The sequence below is a fragment of the Danio aesculapii genome, chromosome 21, assembly GCF_903798145.1.
Source record: "Danio aesculapii chromosome 21, fDanAes4.1, whole genome shotgun sequence".
NCBI lineage: Eukaryota > Metazoa > Chordata > Actinopteri > Cypriniformes > Danionidae > Danio > Danio aesculapii.
In genome coordinates, this window is record NC_079455.1 from 42,223,945 (window position 1) to 42,240,290 (window position 16,346).

The 16,346-nt window shown below is 35.4% G+C and overlaps 1 protein-coding gene across 1 annotated transcript in view; it reads left to right on the plus strand.

Moving 5' to 3' along the window:
* scamp1 (secretory carrier membrane protein 1) overlaps positions 1-16,346 on the plus strand; it is a 57,034-nt gene that overhangs the window by 35,866 nt on the left and 4,822 nt on the right. The window contains exons 4-5 of the mRNA XM_056446839.1: positions 7,609-7,720; positions 10,067-10,195. Of these exons, the coding sequence (XP_056302814.1) occupies positions 7,609-7,720; positions 10,067-10,195 (241 nt within the window). The remainder of the gene's footprint in view (positions 1-7,608; positions 7,721-10,066; positions 10,196-16,346) is intronic.

Below are 16,346 nucleotides of genomic sequence, written 5' to 3' on the forward strand. Positions count from 1 at the left end.
GTGCATCATGGATCAGTTTCTTCCCCCATTTCAACTTTTGGGCGAGGCTTAGGTTTTGTATCGACGTCACGCCGAAATGAAGACTCGTTATCAAGACGATTCATTTGAAGCACTATGAGTCGACTCTTTTATAAATGAATCAATAGTTTTAAATACTGTCCAGTTTCAGATTTAAGCCTTAGCTGGATATTTCACTTCACTTTGAGCTGTTACACACTACATGGAAGGTCATTTTCAAAAACCCATAATAGGGGCTCTTTAAATGTTTTTTTGTTTTCATCTCTATTATTTGTTTTTCTCTCTCCCATTTGTATGTGATTTAGGGCTGCACAATATGTTGTTTTAGCATCTATATCACAATGTGCACATCCTCAATAGTCACATCGCAGGATCTGCAATGTTGAGTTGGTATTTTATAGTTTAGGATTATATTTAATTACGAACCAAGCACCTGAACGATGCGTAGACCCTATTGGAATTTCTCTGTTTATTATTATTATTATTATTTTCCAGAATGAATCGCATTTTTGAGGGTCTAAACATGCTCGAAAACTCACAAAACTTTGCACAGGCCACAAAAAGTGGCGAAATTTACATTTGTTATGGGTTTCAGAAGTATTCTTCTTCTTCTCTGGAATGAATCGCATTTTTGAGGGTCTAAACATGCTCGAAAACTCTCGAAACTTTGCACAGGCCCCAAAAAGTGGTAAAAATTTACGTTTGTTATAGGTTTTGGAAGTGGGTGTGGCAAAATGACTCCACAGCGCCACCTATGCACATTAGACGGACTGGCCCCCAAGCTACATTTCACGCACACGTACGAAAATTGGCACACACATCAAACATGCCAAAATCTACAAAAAAGTCTCTTGAAGCGAAATCTCAAACCCAACAGGAAGTCGGATATTTTTAACTTCCTCTGCCAAAAAAGTGCAGTTTTTTTGCCATTTCCAGGCGTTGTATTTTAACAAACTCTTCCTAGGGATTTTATCAGATCAACACCAAAATTGGATATAGTCATCTAAAGGCCTTGGTGATGTTAAATTCCGAAGACCTAGAGTTTTCGTTAAAGGGCGTGTCCTTGGCGGCCTCTCAAATATTGACGATTCGCCACAAAAAAGGAAGTTGTTATAACTGAGGCATGCATTGTCTGATCTGCCTCAAAATTCACATGTTTGAGAGAGTCCTGACCTGAACATGTTTACTTGCCAATATCCAGTTACAGTTATAGCACCACCTGCTGGCAACAGGAAATGACATGTTTTACAGTGTAACAAACTCAAATTTTATCGCATCGAATCCATGTTCCGTTTAGTCCAAAGGCCTTTGTAACGCTAAATTGTGAAGATCTAGAGTTTTTGCCGAAGGACGTGTCAGTGGCGGACTGACAAAGTTCAGAGCTTCGCCATGAAGGAGGAAGTACTTATAACTGTAAATTCACAGGTTCAATGAGATTCCTTTCCTGAAGACATGCCAATATTGAATCACAGTCATAGCGCCACCTGCTGACAGAAGGATATTTAGCATAAATCAGTGATTTTTCTCAGAATTTTTAATTATATAACAGCTTAAATTATTATTGTTTACTGTTCTCTGTTATCCTTAGACCACTGGGCAGCAGTGAGACGGGTGTAAGGTCCCTTTCATCGTTGCTTGCAGCTTTAATATTATATTGGAATTATACAGCCACAGTTCAAAATACACAACATTTGTGGAGTTACTGCAGAGTTTAACCATAATGGAATAAAAGTTTGTCATTTGCACATATTTTAAAGCGCATTTATAAATATTTCCATATTTAAAAAAAAAATAATTGTATTGAGCAGTTTAAACAGTAATGTCTTTTTCTTTTTTTTTATTTCTGTACCTGAATACGATTTGACTATACCCTGAAAACCATTAAGTGCTATTTTTATTTTACTCTTATATTTGCATATTACATTTTAGGCATGATTTATTCCCCTACAAAATCATGCCAATCGATTGAAAATTAATACAATTGTTTTCAAATAGGGCTATTCAATTTATCTGGTGAAGTTGATATCGCAAAATGTATATCGCAGAAACACAAAATATGTCCTATTTTTCTAATATTGTGTAGCCCTAATGTGATTCCATGTAATTTGTGCACCTCTTTGCATAATAATAATAATAATAATAATAATAGTAATAATAATAATAATAATACAAATAATAGTAATAATAATAAAAAGATAAGTGCTTTCAAGGTTTACCTCGGTTTGGAAAAGTCACAGTTTTAAAACAGCTAAAATTATCTGTTATACCGTTCCTATGGTATATAGTTTTTTATTTTCATGTTTTTTTATGACTATTTTCTTTCGTTTTTTTAGCAGTATCTCCAGCAGAAAAGGAGCATCCACATTAAAAGCTACCGGTCAGCCCACAATTCAGCAAAACATCTGAAAAAAACAAACCGCTTATGAACCAAAATAAAATATTTTTTTAAATGTAATTTTCAGTCTGTGACTTTAAAAGTTTTTTTTGTTAGTATAAAAGCTAGGGTGCTCCAAAACAGTGTCAAAATTCACATTTAGAAAATATAAAACGGATATAAACATGTAAAGCTTGCAGTTTGTCACTTATGCCTAAATGGATCGACAATATTTTTGATGTCATACTTCAGTTTCTCATCAAATCTTCTGACCAATCAAATGCTCTGAAGTATTTGACATGCCCTGCCCTCTTTAAGATGCTTCTCATTTGATGCACTCAAGCTAAACCACTCTCACTGGCAGAGCTGTGATAAAAGCGAAATGATATTAGCTAATTATTAAAAAGAGGAGGAGCTACTATAGGTCCCGCCCTCTTTTAATTTTTCAGTAAAGATTGTCAAACATCGAATAAATAATGCACATTTCAAAGCACTTCGCTGGACCTCTAAGTACCATTAGATGATATTTTAAATGAAAACTCTTTGTTAAATGTTTTTTAAAAGTTCGAAGGTCAAATTTTAAGTTATCAAATATTATGAAATAGTGTTTTTTTAAACGAATGAAGACAGCAGAAGTCAGTAATTTATTTTAATTATTTACCTTGACATGTTTACTTCTCCAAAATATTTCTTAAAATGAAATATATTGTGTTAATGTGGAAAAAAGTTATCGTTTTTAACCCAGACATTTAAAAAGAACATATTTTAGAGCAGTAACACCGTGACAGTGCTTATCTAATGTTATTATATACCGTCAGAATCTTATGCCTAGCGTGTAGTTCAGCACGAAGAAGAGTTTGGCCTCGGGGTGACAACAGAAGGCCTGTTAACGAACTTGTTGCCCACTGGCTTGATTAAGCAGCGCGTGTCACATGACGCTGCCTTCAGGGAAAGCTGGGGATTTCTGAGCCCTTAAAATGACCCAGAAACAAGGATGGTAGGCGTCAGATTGGCTCAGATAGGAGTGACTCTTAAAATTGTAATCCGTCATAACTGGGACACGGCGGAAATGAGTGTATGACATTTGTGTCCTAACAATATGCGACATGACAAGCACTTTGTCTGTCTGCACCAAACACGACATGACAGAAACTTTTAAATACCCGAGCCATTTAGAAATAGCACTCCCTATGAAATGGTAAGGTTTATAATCTAATGAATAAATATTAAACTGCTTTAATAACAACATCTAAGCATTCAAAAAGTAAGTGAAAAGTAAAAAAGCCTTTATTAACATGGCTATTATAAAAAAACACACCCTATTGTGCACTGCACCTTTGCGTTTCAGCAAAACTCGACAGTCTTCAGGTGCGTTTGGAGTTAATTTAAAGATTGTAAAGATGACTCAATTAAATATCTACAGATAATATTACATCCAACACAATAATGGAAAAAGATTACAATATTATTATTATTCAGTCATTTATTTTCCTTCAGCTGCCACAGCGGAATGAACCGCCATCTGTTCCAGCATATGTTTTATGCAGCGAATGCCCTTCCAGCCACAACTTAGTACTAGGAAACACCCATACACACATTCACAAACACACTCATACACTAAAACCAATTTACAGGGTTCATACAGTCATGGAAAACCTGCAAAAGTCATGGAATTTTGACATGGCATTTTCCAGACCATGAAAAGTTTTGGAAAAGCAGAAAAACCCCCAATGTTTTGGAAAAGTCATGGAAAAAAGATATCTATTCTTGAATATAGGTTGGTTGTCTTTACTACTTTTCTGTCCTTGGCCAATCACATACGCTGACATTATTAGTGCGGTGTAAGCATTATCTAAATCAATTTTACATAGATATAAATATAAGCTGAAACTAAACAGATTGTTGCGTGTTTTAAGTGATACTGTCATAAATATTAACGTGCATTGTTTTTTTACCACACATATGTAGACATTGCATGAAACATTAGGTCATGAAAATTCATTTGAAAGTCCTGGAAAAATCATGGAAAAGTCATGGATTTTTAGAAGTAAAAATGTGTATGAAGCCTGAATTTAGTTTATTCAATTCGCTTCAAGCACATGTGCTTTTGTACTGTGGGGGAAACCCGGAATAAGAGAAGAACCCCCAAAATGTCAATATTGCAACAGAAACTGAACTGTTAAACATTGAATTGTGCAATACCCAATTTTTAATGCGATCAGACAAGGATTTTTATCTGGAGAGACTTTATTGGAAATGTTTTTAAATGATAATATTTCCAGAATTGTGCAATTTTGATCAAAAGTAAACCTTAAGGGTCATGAAACCCCCCTCTTTCAGTTCAGTTCAGGTCTACCTCAGAATTTTTTCAAAAAATGCTCCGGGATGGGCATGGAGCGCTGCAAGCACAAGGAGGAGTGGGCATGGCCAGCAGAGCAGGAGAAGAAGAGGAGAGCGAACAACGGTTGTCAGTGGACCAGGAAAAAAATAGTGTGAGACTGATAACCGCAGCCAGAGAGAGAATAATGTCAAATTTACTCTCAGCCCCATAGACGCTGCTTTAGAAAGACCTCGATATTATGATTTAATACATTCATGAATGCATATAAGTGTTCATACGTTTAAAAAAAATCGAAAAATTAAAAACTTTCAAGGATTTAAGATTATGATGAGCATTAAACACATCATAACAGGCTTGTGAAAAGGGTCCGTCGACTCACAAAATGAGACACAAACTGTGCATGATTTTATAGTTTATGAAGTTAAAATGCAAAGAAATAAACAGTAATTTAATGTCCTGCTACATTTCTTATTCGTTATTTCATATACACATAACCACAATTTGTTATAAATGAGGAGGACAAGAGCAATGCTGTCTCTTGCCCTGTCTATTTCAACCATTAACCCTGCCGGTAATCTGGAGGATTTTAAACATGCTGTAGGCGAGCACAGCAGCATGGATATAGGCGATGTGTCTGAATGGTAACGAACTCAACTGATAAAAGACAAAGTCTGACATTCTCCAATTCTTTTACAGCTCTTTCAACAAAACTGCTTGCTGCAATTCAAAAGCTTTGCTGAATCGGCCTTGACAGAATCACGGGGAAAAACATGCAACATACCCCGTGGATCGTGGAAACAAACACATACACAGGATTTCTGCGGGGTCTTAAAAAGTCTCAAGTTTAAAAATCACAATTTTAGGCCTTAAAAAAATCTTAAATTCACTGTTCTGGGTCTTAAATATTTTTGTACAGGTCTTATTTTTCCGATGTCCATGTAACGCCACATCTAAAGCTCATTTAAATTCTTTGTTGTTGTTGCTTGGTTTTCGTGGTGTTGTAGTTTTTTATTTCACTAGTCCAAATGTAGTTTGCGGTATTATAACTACAAATAGCCAACATGCAATAGCCAATCAGCTTTTTGTTGTTGAACTCAGTGCGCACGGCGACTGTGACATCATCAATGTGTTTGCGGAGGTTCGCTTTGGGTGCGCGCGACATGATTTCGCCTGTTGGAGCACACACAATTTTTTGAGGCACAGCTTTTGATTTGAGTTGAATATAAAACACTTTGAAAAGGTTTTGTCTGAAACGGGTACGCCTGTACACACATCTTTATGATCCGTCTATGCATGATCATAGGGATAACTATGACCAATAATTCTTCAAACAAAAGCACAAAATTATAAATTTTTTTCCACAATTAAAGCTGACAGGTGCTATCGTTGTCTTAGCTGATGCTCAACACACTCAAATCTGTTAACATCTCAAAAAAAAAAGTACTCCAGGGTCTCTTGAGCCTTTAAAAACTGTATTAGTTCTTTATCTTATATATTATTATTTAGGAGACGCGGTGGCGCAGTAGGTAGTGCTATCGCCTCACAGCAAGAAGGTCGCTGGTTCAAGCCTCGGCTGGGTCAGTTGGCGTTTCTGTGTGGAGTTTGCATGTTCTCCCTGCGTTCTCGTGGGTTTCCTCCGGGTGCTCCGGTTTCCCCCACAGTCCAAAGACATGCGGTACAGGTGAATTGGGTAGGCTAAATTGTCCGTAGTGTATGAGTGTGAATGAGAGTGTACGGATGTTTCCCAGAGATGGGTTGCGGCTGTAAGGGCATCCACTGTGTAAAACATATGCTGGATAAGTTGGTGGTTCATTCCGCTGTGGCGACCCCTGATTAATAAAGGGACTAAGCCGAAAAGAAAATGAATGAATTAATATTATTATTTAAGTATTTTATCTTATGTATTAATTATCGATGTTAATGAATTTTTATTGTTAAAATAATTTTATAATTATAGAAAAGTGATATTTATAAAATGTTGTTAACTTGATCTGTTTTTTTTTGCCGTGGCAACTCAAAAATCTAATCTAATCTTGTGCAAGCCTTTTAGTAATAAAGATAAAATATTTGTTTGAACAGACGCTGAAACCAAAACCACACGAATGGAACTTAAACAAATGAAAGTAAAAATGACAAATTTCATATTGACACGTATATGTTAATATGAAGTTCATTAACGAATAGTTGTAAATACTATAATATGTACAGAATAATACAATTTACTATAGTATGGTTCATGATTAAAATTCAACTTCTAGTTGGCGCAATAGCCTAGTGGTTAGTGTGCCGACACATGGTGCAGTAGCACTTCAGGGTGTCCCGAGTTCAAATCCTGGCTCGAGGACATTTCCCAACCCTGCCCCCCTCTTTCTCTCCAACTTTGCTTCCTGTCTCATTAATATCCTATCTAATAAAGGCAAAAAAGCCAAAAATAAATCTTTAAAAAATTAAATTAAATAAAAAATAAAAACTTCTCATAAAATTTGTTTAAATATATTGAAGTTCTTTTAAATCGTAAAAATATTGCAGAATATTGCACTGCACTTTTGATCACCTCCGTTAGCATAAAACTACTGACCGCAAACGTCTGTGTGATAGAGTAGCTTTACACAAGATCAGATGTTCACTTATGATATGGATCAGCATATTCAAATGTACACTGTGTAACTTCAAGCCATATAAGATATACTACGAATAAACGAGAAGAGTTTGCCTTGTCAGACAGACAGCGAGTTTCTGATGTGTTTGTGACTGGTTCTGACAGCTGTAAACAGTCTGAGAAAATGCCCCTGGAACCATTTGTGTGTGTATTGTGTTGTTGACTGTCCTCAAGTCATGTTATTTGTTCATAACCACCTTGTGTGTGTCTGTGTAGGATCAATCGCGAGCTCAAGCCGAGTTATTGAGGAGACAGGAGGAGCTGGAGAGAAAAGCCGCTGAGCTGGACCGCAGGGAGAGAGAGATGCAGTCGCTCAACGCGTCAGGAGGTGAGATATTAGCCTCGCGTCACGCCACGAGTTTATTATGGTCAGAAACCGCCTACTAAGACGTGAAGTTACTGACATGTAAAGTCACCTACTAAAGTTACTTCTGTTTGTATAGCATTTAATCCTGCTTAATATCATACAAGAACAAACAATATGCAAGTGCTCGTCACATAGGTGAGTGAGCTTGACAAACCACCTGTAGAAGCACTCCCCCTTAGGCTAGCACCACCATTCCTCAGGATATCTTCCTTTGTGTTCAACAGAAACTCGCAGAAGTTTAAAACCAATTGAATGTGAATAAATGCTGAGGAAATATTCATTTTTGGCCAAACTTTATCTTTAATGTAGTAAATGGTGAGTTGGGGGTAAACATTGATTTTAAAACGCTGCTGGACCACTTTCATTTGAGCAAAATATCACAATTTTGAACTGTTTCCCCAAATCCAGATGAGTGCACAGAGTTGCCAGAATGGCAAGATCAGGTAAAACACTGGCAACCCCAGGCATGACAGCTTGCAGAGGCTTGTTATCACTGGAATATGATGCAATTGTCAAATGAAAATGAGATGCTTTCAGATCTGGTAAATTTCCAAATAAAATGAAAATTGCAAAGATAATTCCACTTTATAAATCTGGACATTAACAACACTTTACAAATTATAGGCCAGTTTTTATACTATCTCAGTTTTCAAACATTTCGGAATAACTCTTTGTTGAAAGGCTTAATAATTTCATAGTAAGGCATAACTTTTTAGCTCAATAGCTGATGAGCAATAGGAAAAATAGATATTCTGGCATTAACAGACATTATTAAGGAAATTACTAATAAGATAGATAAAACGGAGAAGGTAGTTGGAATTTTTATAGATTCGAAGAAGGCATTTGATACAATAAATCATAATATATTAGTAAATAAATTAGAAAGGTACAGTATTAGAGGAGTAGCCTTGGATTTGATAAGCAGTTATTTAAAAAATAGACAACAGTTCGTGGAAATTGGCAACCATAAATCTTCATCATTCATTCATTCATTAATTCATTTTCTTTTCGGCTTAGTCCCTTTATTAATCCGGGGTCGCCACAGCGGAATGAACCGCCAACTCATCCAGCACGTTCTCATGCAGCAGATGCCCTTCCAGCTGCAACCCATCTCTGGGAAACATCCACACACACTCATTCACACTCATACACTAAGGACAATTTAGCTTACCCAATTCACCTGTACCGCATGTCTTTGGACTTGTGGGGGAAGCTGGAGCACCCAGAGGAAACCCACGCGAACGCTGGGAGAACATGCAAACTCCACACAGACACTCCAACTGACCCAGCCGAGGCTCGAACCAGTTACCTTCTTGCTGTGAGGCGACAGCACTACCTACTGCGCCACTGCGTCGCCTAAATCTTCATATCTAAATGTAAATTGTGGCATACCACAAGGGTCAGTTTTAGGTCCAATATTGTTTATAATTTACATCAATGATATGTGTAAGATATCAGAGTTGTTTATTTTATTTTAAGTTTATTTTATTTGCGGATGATACAAGTATCTTTTGTTCTGGGGATAATTTACCAAAACTTATGGAGTTGATTAAAACTGAAATTATTAAATTGAAAGTGTGGTTTGACAAATTGTCATTTAAATATAAGTAAAACAAAGGTTATGTTATTTGGGAAATTGAAACGTAGTCATAATAATATGGATAAAAAATTGTCAAAGAAGATACAGAAAGAGTATATGCAATTAAGTTGAAATTACTTTGAAACCGAAAATAAATAATGTGATATCAAAATTAGTAAAAACTGTAGCAATAGTATATAAAGCAAGATTTATCCTGGATTGGGTCTTTCCATTACAAAATTGTCACGTTTAAGATCTGATTTCTTAATCAGCCATCTTTGCTCCCTGTTAGATATACGATATGAAGTGGGTCTCAGATCGAACAAGAATCACTGCAATAAATTCCATTTCCCCCCACCATGTCTTTGTTGTTTATTTTACCCCAGTATTTTCAATGGAGTTTCTGCTCTAGCCTGCTGATCCTGATGGTGCTATTGGTTACAATGGTCTTTCATCTCGCTTGGATAAACTAAATGAATGCTTAAGTCTATTTAACTGAATATATTGTAATTACATTGCAACATTAATGCTGTAAAAACAACCATGTGAAATTGAAAATAGTCACATTAAGATTTCACCGGAAGTTTATCAATGGCTTTAAAACTCTAGCTGTGCATAGAGCCCATTAATATAGTTAATTTCACATTTTAATGAGATTTACTGAACAAAACCGTCTATTACTTTCTTCTTCTAAGTGTAATTTTTCCTTTTTCTTTCCTGTTTTTAAGGGAGGAAAAACAACTGGCCGCCTCTTCCAGAGAAGTTTCCAGTGGGCCCGTGTTTCTATCATGACATATCGGTGGATATACCTGTGGAGTACCAGAAAACCATCAAGATCATGTACTATCTCTGGATGTGTAAGTAACTCAATGCCTACAAAAAAGCAGCCATACTGTAATCAAACATATTGCCTAAGGAATGGCATCGTGACCGACAGGGGTATGTGAAGACTAACCAATCACAACAGAGCTCATTTACATATAAAGTAAGAGTCTTAAAGGTACAGTCACGTAATTCTTCATAATCATAACTGGCAAATTACTATTTGTGGTGCAGGGAACATTGAATAAAGACCAATTAAAGCAATTAATGCTTTAAATGTGTTAATTATCACCCCTTTTAGATTATTTAAAGGGATAGTTCTCCCAAAAATAATACTGACCTCACCGTTTACTCTTCCTCATAGGGTTTTAAACCTTTATGGGTTTCTGTTTTGTTGAACACAGAAATATTTCGAAGAATGCTGGTTAACCAATCATCTTTTTTCAAAAACATTTGCACAAAACCATGATAATATTGATAATTGATAGTTAAGTTCATTTATTTGTGATGCACATTTAAATGAAACAAATCACATGTAGAGAAATAGTAATAGCAAACATAGAAATGAAAAGGAATAACAGAATAGATATTTAGAAACAAAGACTATAAAATGAAAATGTCACTAATTTATTAATGACATTAATACATTGTTAAAAGGGATTTAAAAATGGATTGTGAAGGTGCCACTATAATCTCTTGGTTTTAGTCACTATATTCATGATATGAAAATTATGGTTGCATCTATTGGGAGTTTATTCCTTTCCACTAAATAGCTAAAAAGGTCAAGAATCACTGCATTAGTGTTCATCGGGGTGTCCGTGGGGTCTTAAATGTGTCATATTTCAAAAACCTACATTTTAGGTCGTAAAATGTCTTAAATACACTGAAAAATATTGTCTTGCAGGTCTTAACTCGTAATAAACGGCTCTTATTTTTCTATAGTCCATGTAAAGCTACCCAATTGGGCCAAAACACCCATCCAATCATCAACAATCCATCTCAATAAAACTTTGAAAGTAAATTTTAACTACTGTTAAAATAGCTAATTGAATAGCTTTATAACCTTTATAGTTTAATTATATTCCTGTCAATAACATTTGTATAAAAGTTCTCCATGTGTTTATAGACCATATAGGGTGAGTACACTGACCTGGACAGGCACTGTGCATACATCTAGTTTATTATAGAGAGGTTATTTTTTAAGTTATGTTAAAAACATTAGCATGTGCTGTATACGGAACTAGGCTTTGCTTGTTTGACATATTATTTAAAATATGTGGCTAAGAAATGACTAATTAGAATTTTTTTTTGGATGGAATAAGACAAGTACAAATGTTTTCACTGGGCCATTAGAAAAAAATCCTAATTGTTTACCCTTGCATGAGTCTGAAATTGAATTCATAATAGTCTTTAAAAAAAAGTCTTAAATTTGACTTGAAACCCTGCTATACTCGCTAGTTTTAATTGTGCTGTTGAATAAGCAACTGTCTGAAAAGCAGCATCTGGGTTTAGGTTTGTGTAATAATAGTGTGAAGACTCCTGGGAAATTAAATGAATGGGCTTCAGCAGTTTTTGTGTCTCCCTTTGTTTGATGGGTTTTATTTCAGGAGGATTTCAGTCACATGCTATTAGACGTGCAATGGCGGGGCGGAGCCACTATGTGCCATGTAACTAGTGTCATTGGACTTTAAATTTCGTCTGATCTTGTTGTGTAGGAATTTGGGAGGGATTTAGGTAGAGAGAGAGAGATTTCTAGCATATCATTGCCCAATTCCACTCCAAATCCGCAGTTGTAGACTAAAAAAATTTTGGTTTTGTTCAAACAACTTATTTAAAATAAGCTGAATCAACACAATTCTTGAGTTTTTTTTGGACCATTTAATTGTCATGTTTAATCAACTTAAAATTGTAAAAACCATCAAGTTAACTTAATTGATATGCATTGAGAGGACATGAAGGGATTGCGTGGAACCCAGCATTTTTTACAGTGTAGGCAGACTCTGTGGATTAAATCGAAAGTGCTTTCGATTAATGTTGTACAACATGTGGTCACATTACATTTTGTGTTCAGTTCCAAGATTAATTTACTCACCCACAAGTCATCCGAGGTCATGTAGAGTCATGTAGGTGACTTTTTCTTTTTCAGTAGAGCCGTGTAGAAGATTTTGAGCTGAATCTGTGGTCGTTGGTGATTGTGAACCATTGCAGTGTGTACATTTACATAATTTCGATATATGTTGTGCAGCCGTATTCTATATGGTTAATATAGTTAATAACAATGGACTTCTATTGAGTTGTTTTGTTTTGGCATTGTGTGTATGAGGTTGTATTTGTATGTTCACGAACACTAAAGAAACTGATGAAATAATAATAAAAATAATAATAATAATAATAATAATAATATTAATGATAATACTAAATTTTAAGTAAAATGTTGGAATAGCTGTATGGAGTTTGCATGTACTCCCAATCCACAGACATGCGGTACAGGTGAATTGAATAAACTAAATTGGCCGTAGTGTATGTGTGTGAATGCATGAGTGTATGGGTGTTTCCCAGTGTTGGGTTGTGGCTGGAAGGGCATCCGCTACGTAAAAGATATGCTTGATAAGTTGGCGGTTCCTTCCGCTGTGGCGACTCCTGAATAATAAAAGGGACTAAGCTGAAAAGAAAATGAATGAAGTTGGAATAGCAAAATATAAGCTAAAGGGAATTGTTTTTTTCATGGTAAAATAATAATATTAATTAATAATAATAACGGACTGAACACAAAAATATTTCCTAGTAAATTTGGCGTAGCTTTATCATTATTTTTTTATAGAAGGTGTAGCTTTAGCTTTTTAAAAATATATTTATTTATTCATTTTATTAGTTTATAATATTCTAAAATAAGTTCAGCTCAAGGCTGCTTTTACTTAAAGGTGCTGTGAATTTTTGACTCTTCTGAAGCATAAAAATATCATAATATGTTTGCAAATATTTCATAAACATGCTAAGTGAACATTCTTGTTTATCTGAAAAACAATGCTGAAGTCAGATATTCTGCTTTGAAAGTGTGTGTTATGTGCCGGAACAGCTGTCTTTGTTTTGGTCGTTTAACATAGTGCTTCTCAAACTTTTAAACCAGCGACCCCCAATGTAAGATCGTCAAGAACTCGCGACCCCCCCACTACCAAAGGATATACAAACAATTAAGTTTTATAAACAAATTTATTGCATTTGAAATCAACAATAATCAAAACTAACAAGCAAAAAATATATATATGCATGTGTGAGGAAAATACGTCTCTATGAAATCCCGTTATCACAAGAAAATACATTTTTATAGCATAATTGAGTGACCAAAAGATACACGGACGGACCGCTCACCGGCCCTGCATGCACTGTTTGACATGAATTCATTAATGAATCTGTTAACGATAACTGTACTGTGTTCTCACGCCTGGTGTCTGATATTGTACAGATGCTTTTGACATATACCTTATTAAATGCATAGGTCATTTTAATAGCAATACCGCTCTTTTCATGAGCTGCAATATTAGTTTAATCTTAGTCAGTGCTAGCCCTTTTGCGATGGTGTACCTGGTGTTAACGTTTACATATAGCTGCACGGCTGACAGCATCTGGCGATTAAATAAAGGATTAAACAGAACCTCTCATGCTTAATGTGTAGATGTGGCAAACAGTTACCTGAAAATTCCGTCCCACAGACTTTATAGTGAATGCTTTAGTTATTTTCAGAGCAGACTTGAAGCCAATGGAAGTCTTTTATCCACTCTTTGAAAAGTGTAGATGGTGGATTAACATTCAGCACATGATCAGTAATCATATGTGCCATTATTTGTAGCTTTAGGTGTTTCTAAATCTAAATCTGTCAGTGTTGTTTTTTTTCTCATCTTCAGCGCGTAACATTTTTGCGCTTGTAGCTCCTGTCATCTGAAGACCGGAGGTGTTGACTGAGTGATTGACAGCTTATTTTAGCCAATCCATTTGTGTTCAGTGCTTAGAGAGGCCGGCCAATAAGAAGAGCGCGAAGGCGGGGCAAGCGTTGCGGGCTTTGAGCACCACTTGGCTTTGTTTACTGCGGCAAGTTGACATGACAAGTTTTTAGCTGCGTTTCAAGTTCAAAGATGCATTCTGCCTGAACGTGTCCTAAATACTTTATGAATTTATCAGTAATATCTTTTAAGAAATCTGAAAATAGTAGCTTTCACTTGTAATACTGAAAAATATTTATTATAATCACTAAAAATTACAAAATTTTTAAATCACTCTCGCGACCCCTTAAAATTACTCTGCGACCCCCAGTTTGAGAACTACTGGTTTAACCCACTCAATGGCACTTTAGCCAATTACATTTCAGCACCCCGGGTTCCCTACAGCGTATTTGATTCATTCAGTCAGAAAGGCTCTCAAAACATGTACCCATGACCGAAAATGTGACCTCCGGTGGACTCAGAAATGAGGCGCAGATTCAGAGTTCCACATGAGGTTATTAATTAGCAAATAATATAACTATTATGAACGTAAACATTAGATGAGCAAGTTATGTTGTAACTCCAGTTGCCTAACAAAATGCTACGTGACGAGATTTGCAGTGATAAGCAATTTGGCACCAGACGAAAGCAATTGTTTCGAAAGCAAAAGCTAGTAACAAGCAATTTTTTGCACCAGACGAAACACGACAGAAATGTAAATACAGCCATTCAGAAGCACAGAATAGTGCACTTACTACAACGAAATGGTAAGGTTTATAATCTAATATGTATTAAACCTCTTTAACAATATTAAATGTGGATGCTGAATCGCTGATATGTGTTGGCTTGCACTGAAGTTTCATTTCAAACGGTTTATTTTATTTTCCAGATCTGAGGTGATTTATCTGCTGCTGCTTTCAGTAGTATGGTAATAAATGTCATATAAAATGGCATTCAAACTCACATTATTGTCATTTAACACTGAATAAAGCACATGAGGTGTATCTGAGGTGATCCTTGTCAGTTTTCTGTTGTTCAGCTGCAAGTCAGTACAATCAAGACAGTCAGACACACTCCTGTTGTGTCATTAATCTGGCAACCTGTGCTTGTGTTTGTTTTGAACCAGGTGTGCAATACCAAGTTCAACCACTGGGTGTCAAACTTACATACTGCACCTTTAAAAAAAAAGATAGCAATATTAGGAAGTGCTATTTGTAGCTTAAAATAACTTTTATACAGAAATAAGTAATTTATTCCTGTGGCTGTGATAATTTGTCACATGATCCTTTCAAATTCCTTCTAAAATGCAGATTTACTCAAAGAATCATTTACTGTTTAGTGTAAATATTTTTAACATTATAAATGACTTTACTCTCCCTTTTTTATTAATTTAATGCAAGGTTATCATGAACTGAAGCATTCCCCATAATGATTTTTTATATATTTTCACAAACCTCTTGCAAAATAAAATCGCTATAAAATGTCAATAGACATAATGGACAATGTTTGACCTCCTGAGGTTGGCAGTCGAGGTTAAACTCTTTCTTCCTCAAGAAATTTACCACTTTTTTGGTATTTATGGAAAGTGTGATGCCAGCAGAAGGATTCCCTGTAAATGAGCTGGTGGTGTTTGTGAATGCGCTCTGCATCTGCTGTAGCTAAAATAAATAATTGAACAGCTTTTCTTTGAGCTTCACTATTAACGGAGCAACTTCTGAGTGACTGCGAGCAGGTTTTGCAATGATTTTGTTAATACAACAGAAATATGGTCAATGTTTAGACTGCTTTAATTATTAACAGATCATTGCATGAAACATTCATATAGTCAGTAAATTCCTCGAACGTTTTATTTTTTTTTTTGGCATCTTCATTTGTTTTCCTAAATTGAGTTCAGTTTAGTTAATTGAAACATTGCTGGATAAAGATGTATTTTATAGTTTGTCAGATATTATTATGATCAGATTATTGACTATGATTATAAGTCAGAATTATTCGCCCTCCTGTGAAATAATGTTTAACAGATTCAGGAATTTTTCGCAGTATTTCCTATCATATTTTTTCTTCTGAAGAAAGTCTTGTTTTATTTCGGCTAGAATAAAAGCAGTTTAAAACCATTTTAAGGTCAATATTATTAGCCCTCTTAAGCAATATTAGTTATGGATTATCTACAGAATAAACCACTGTTATGCAATGACTTGGCTAATTACTC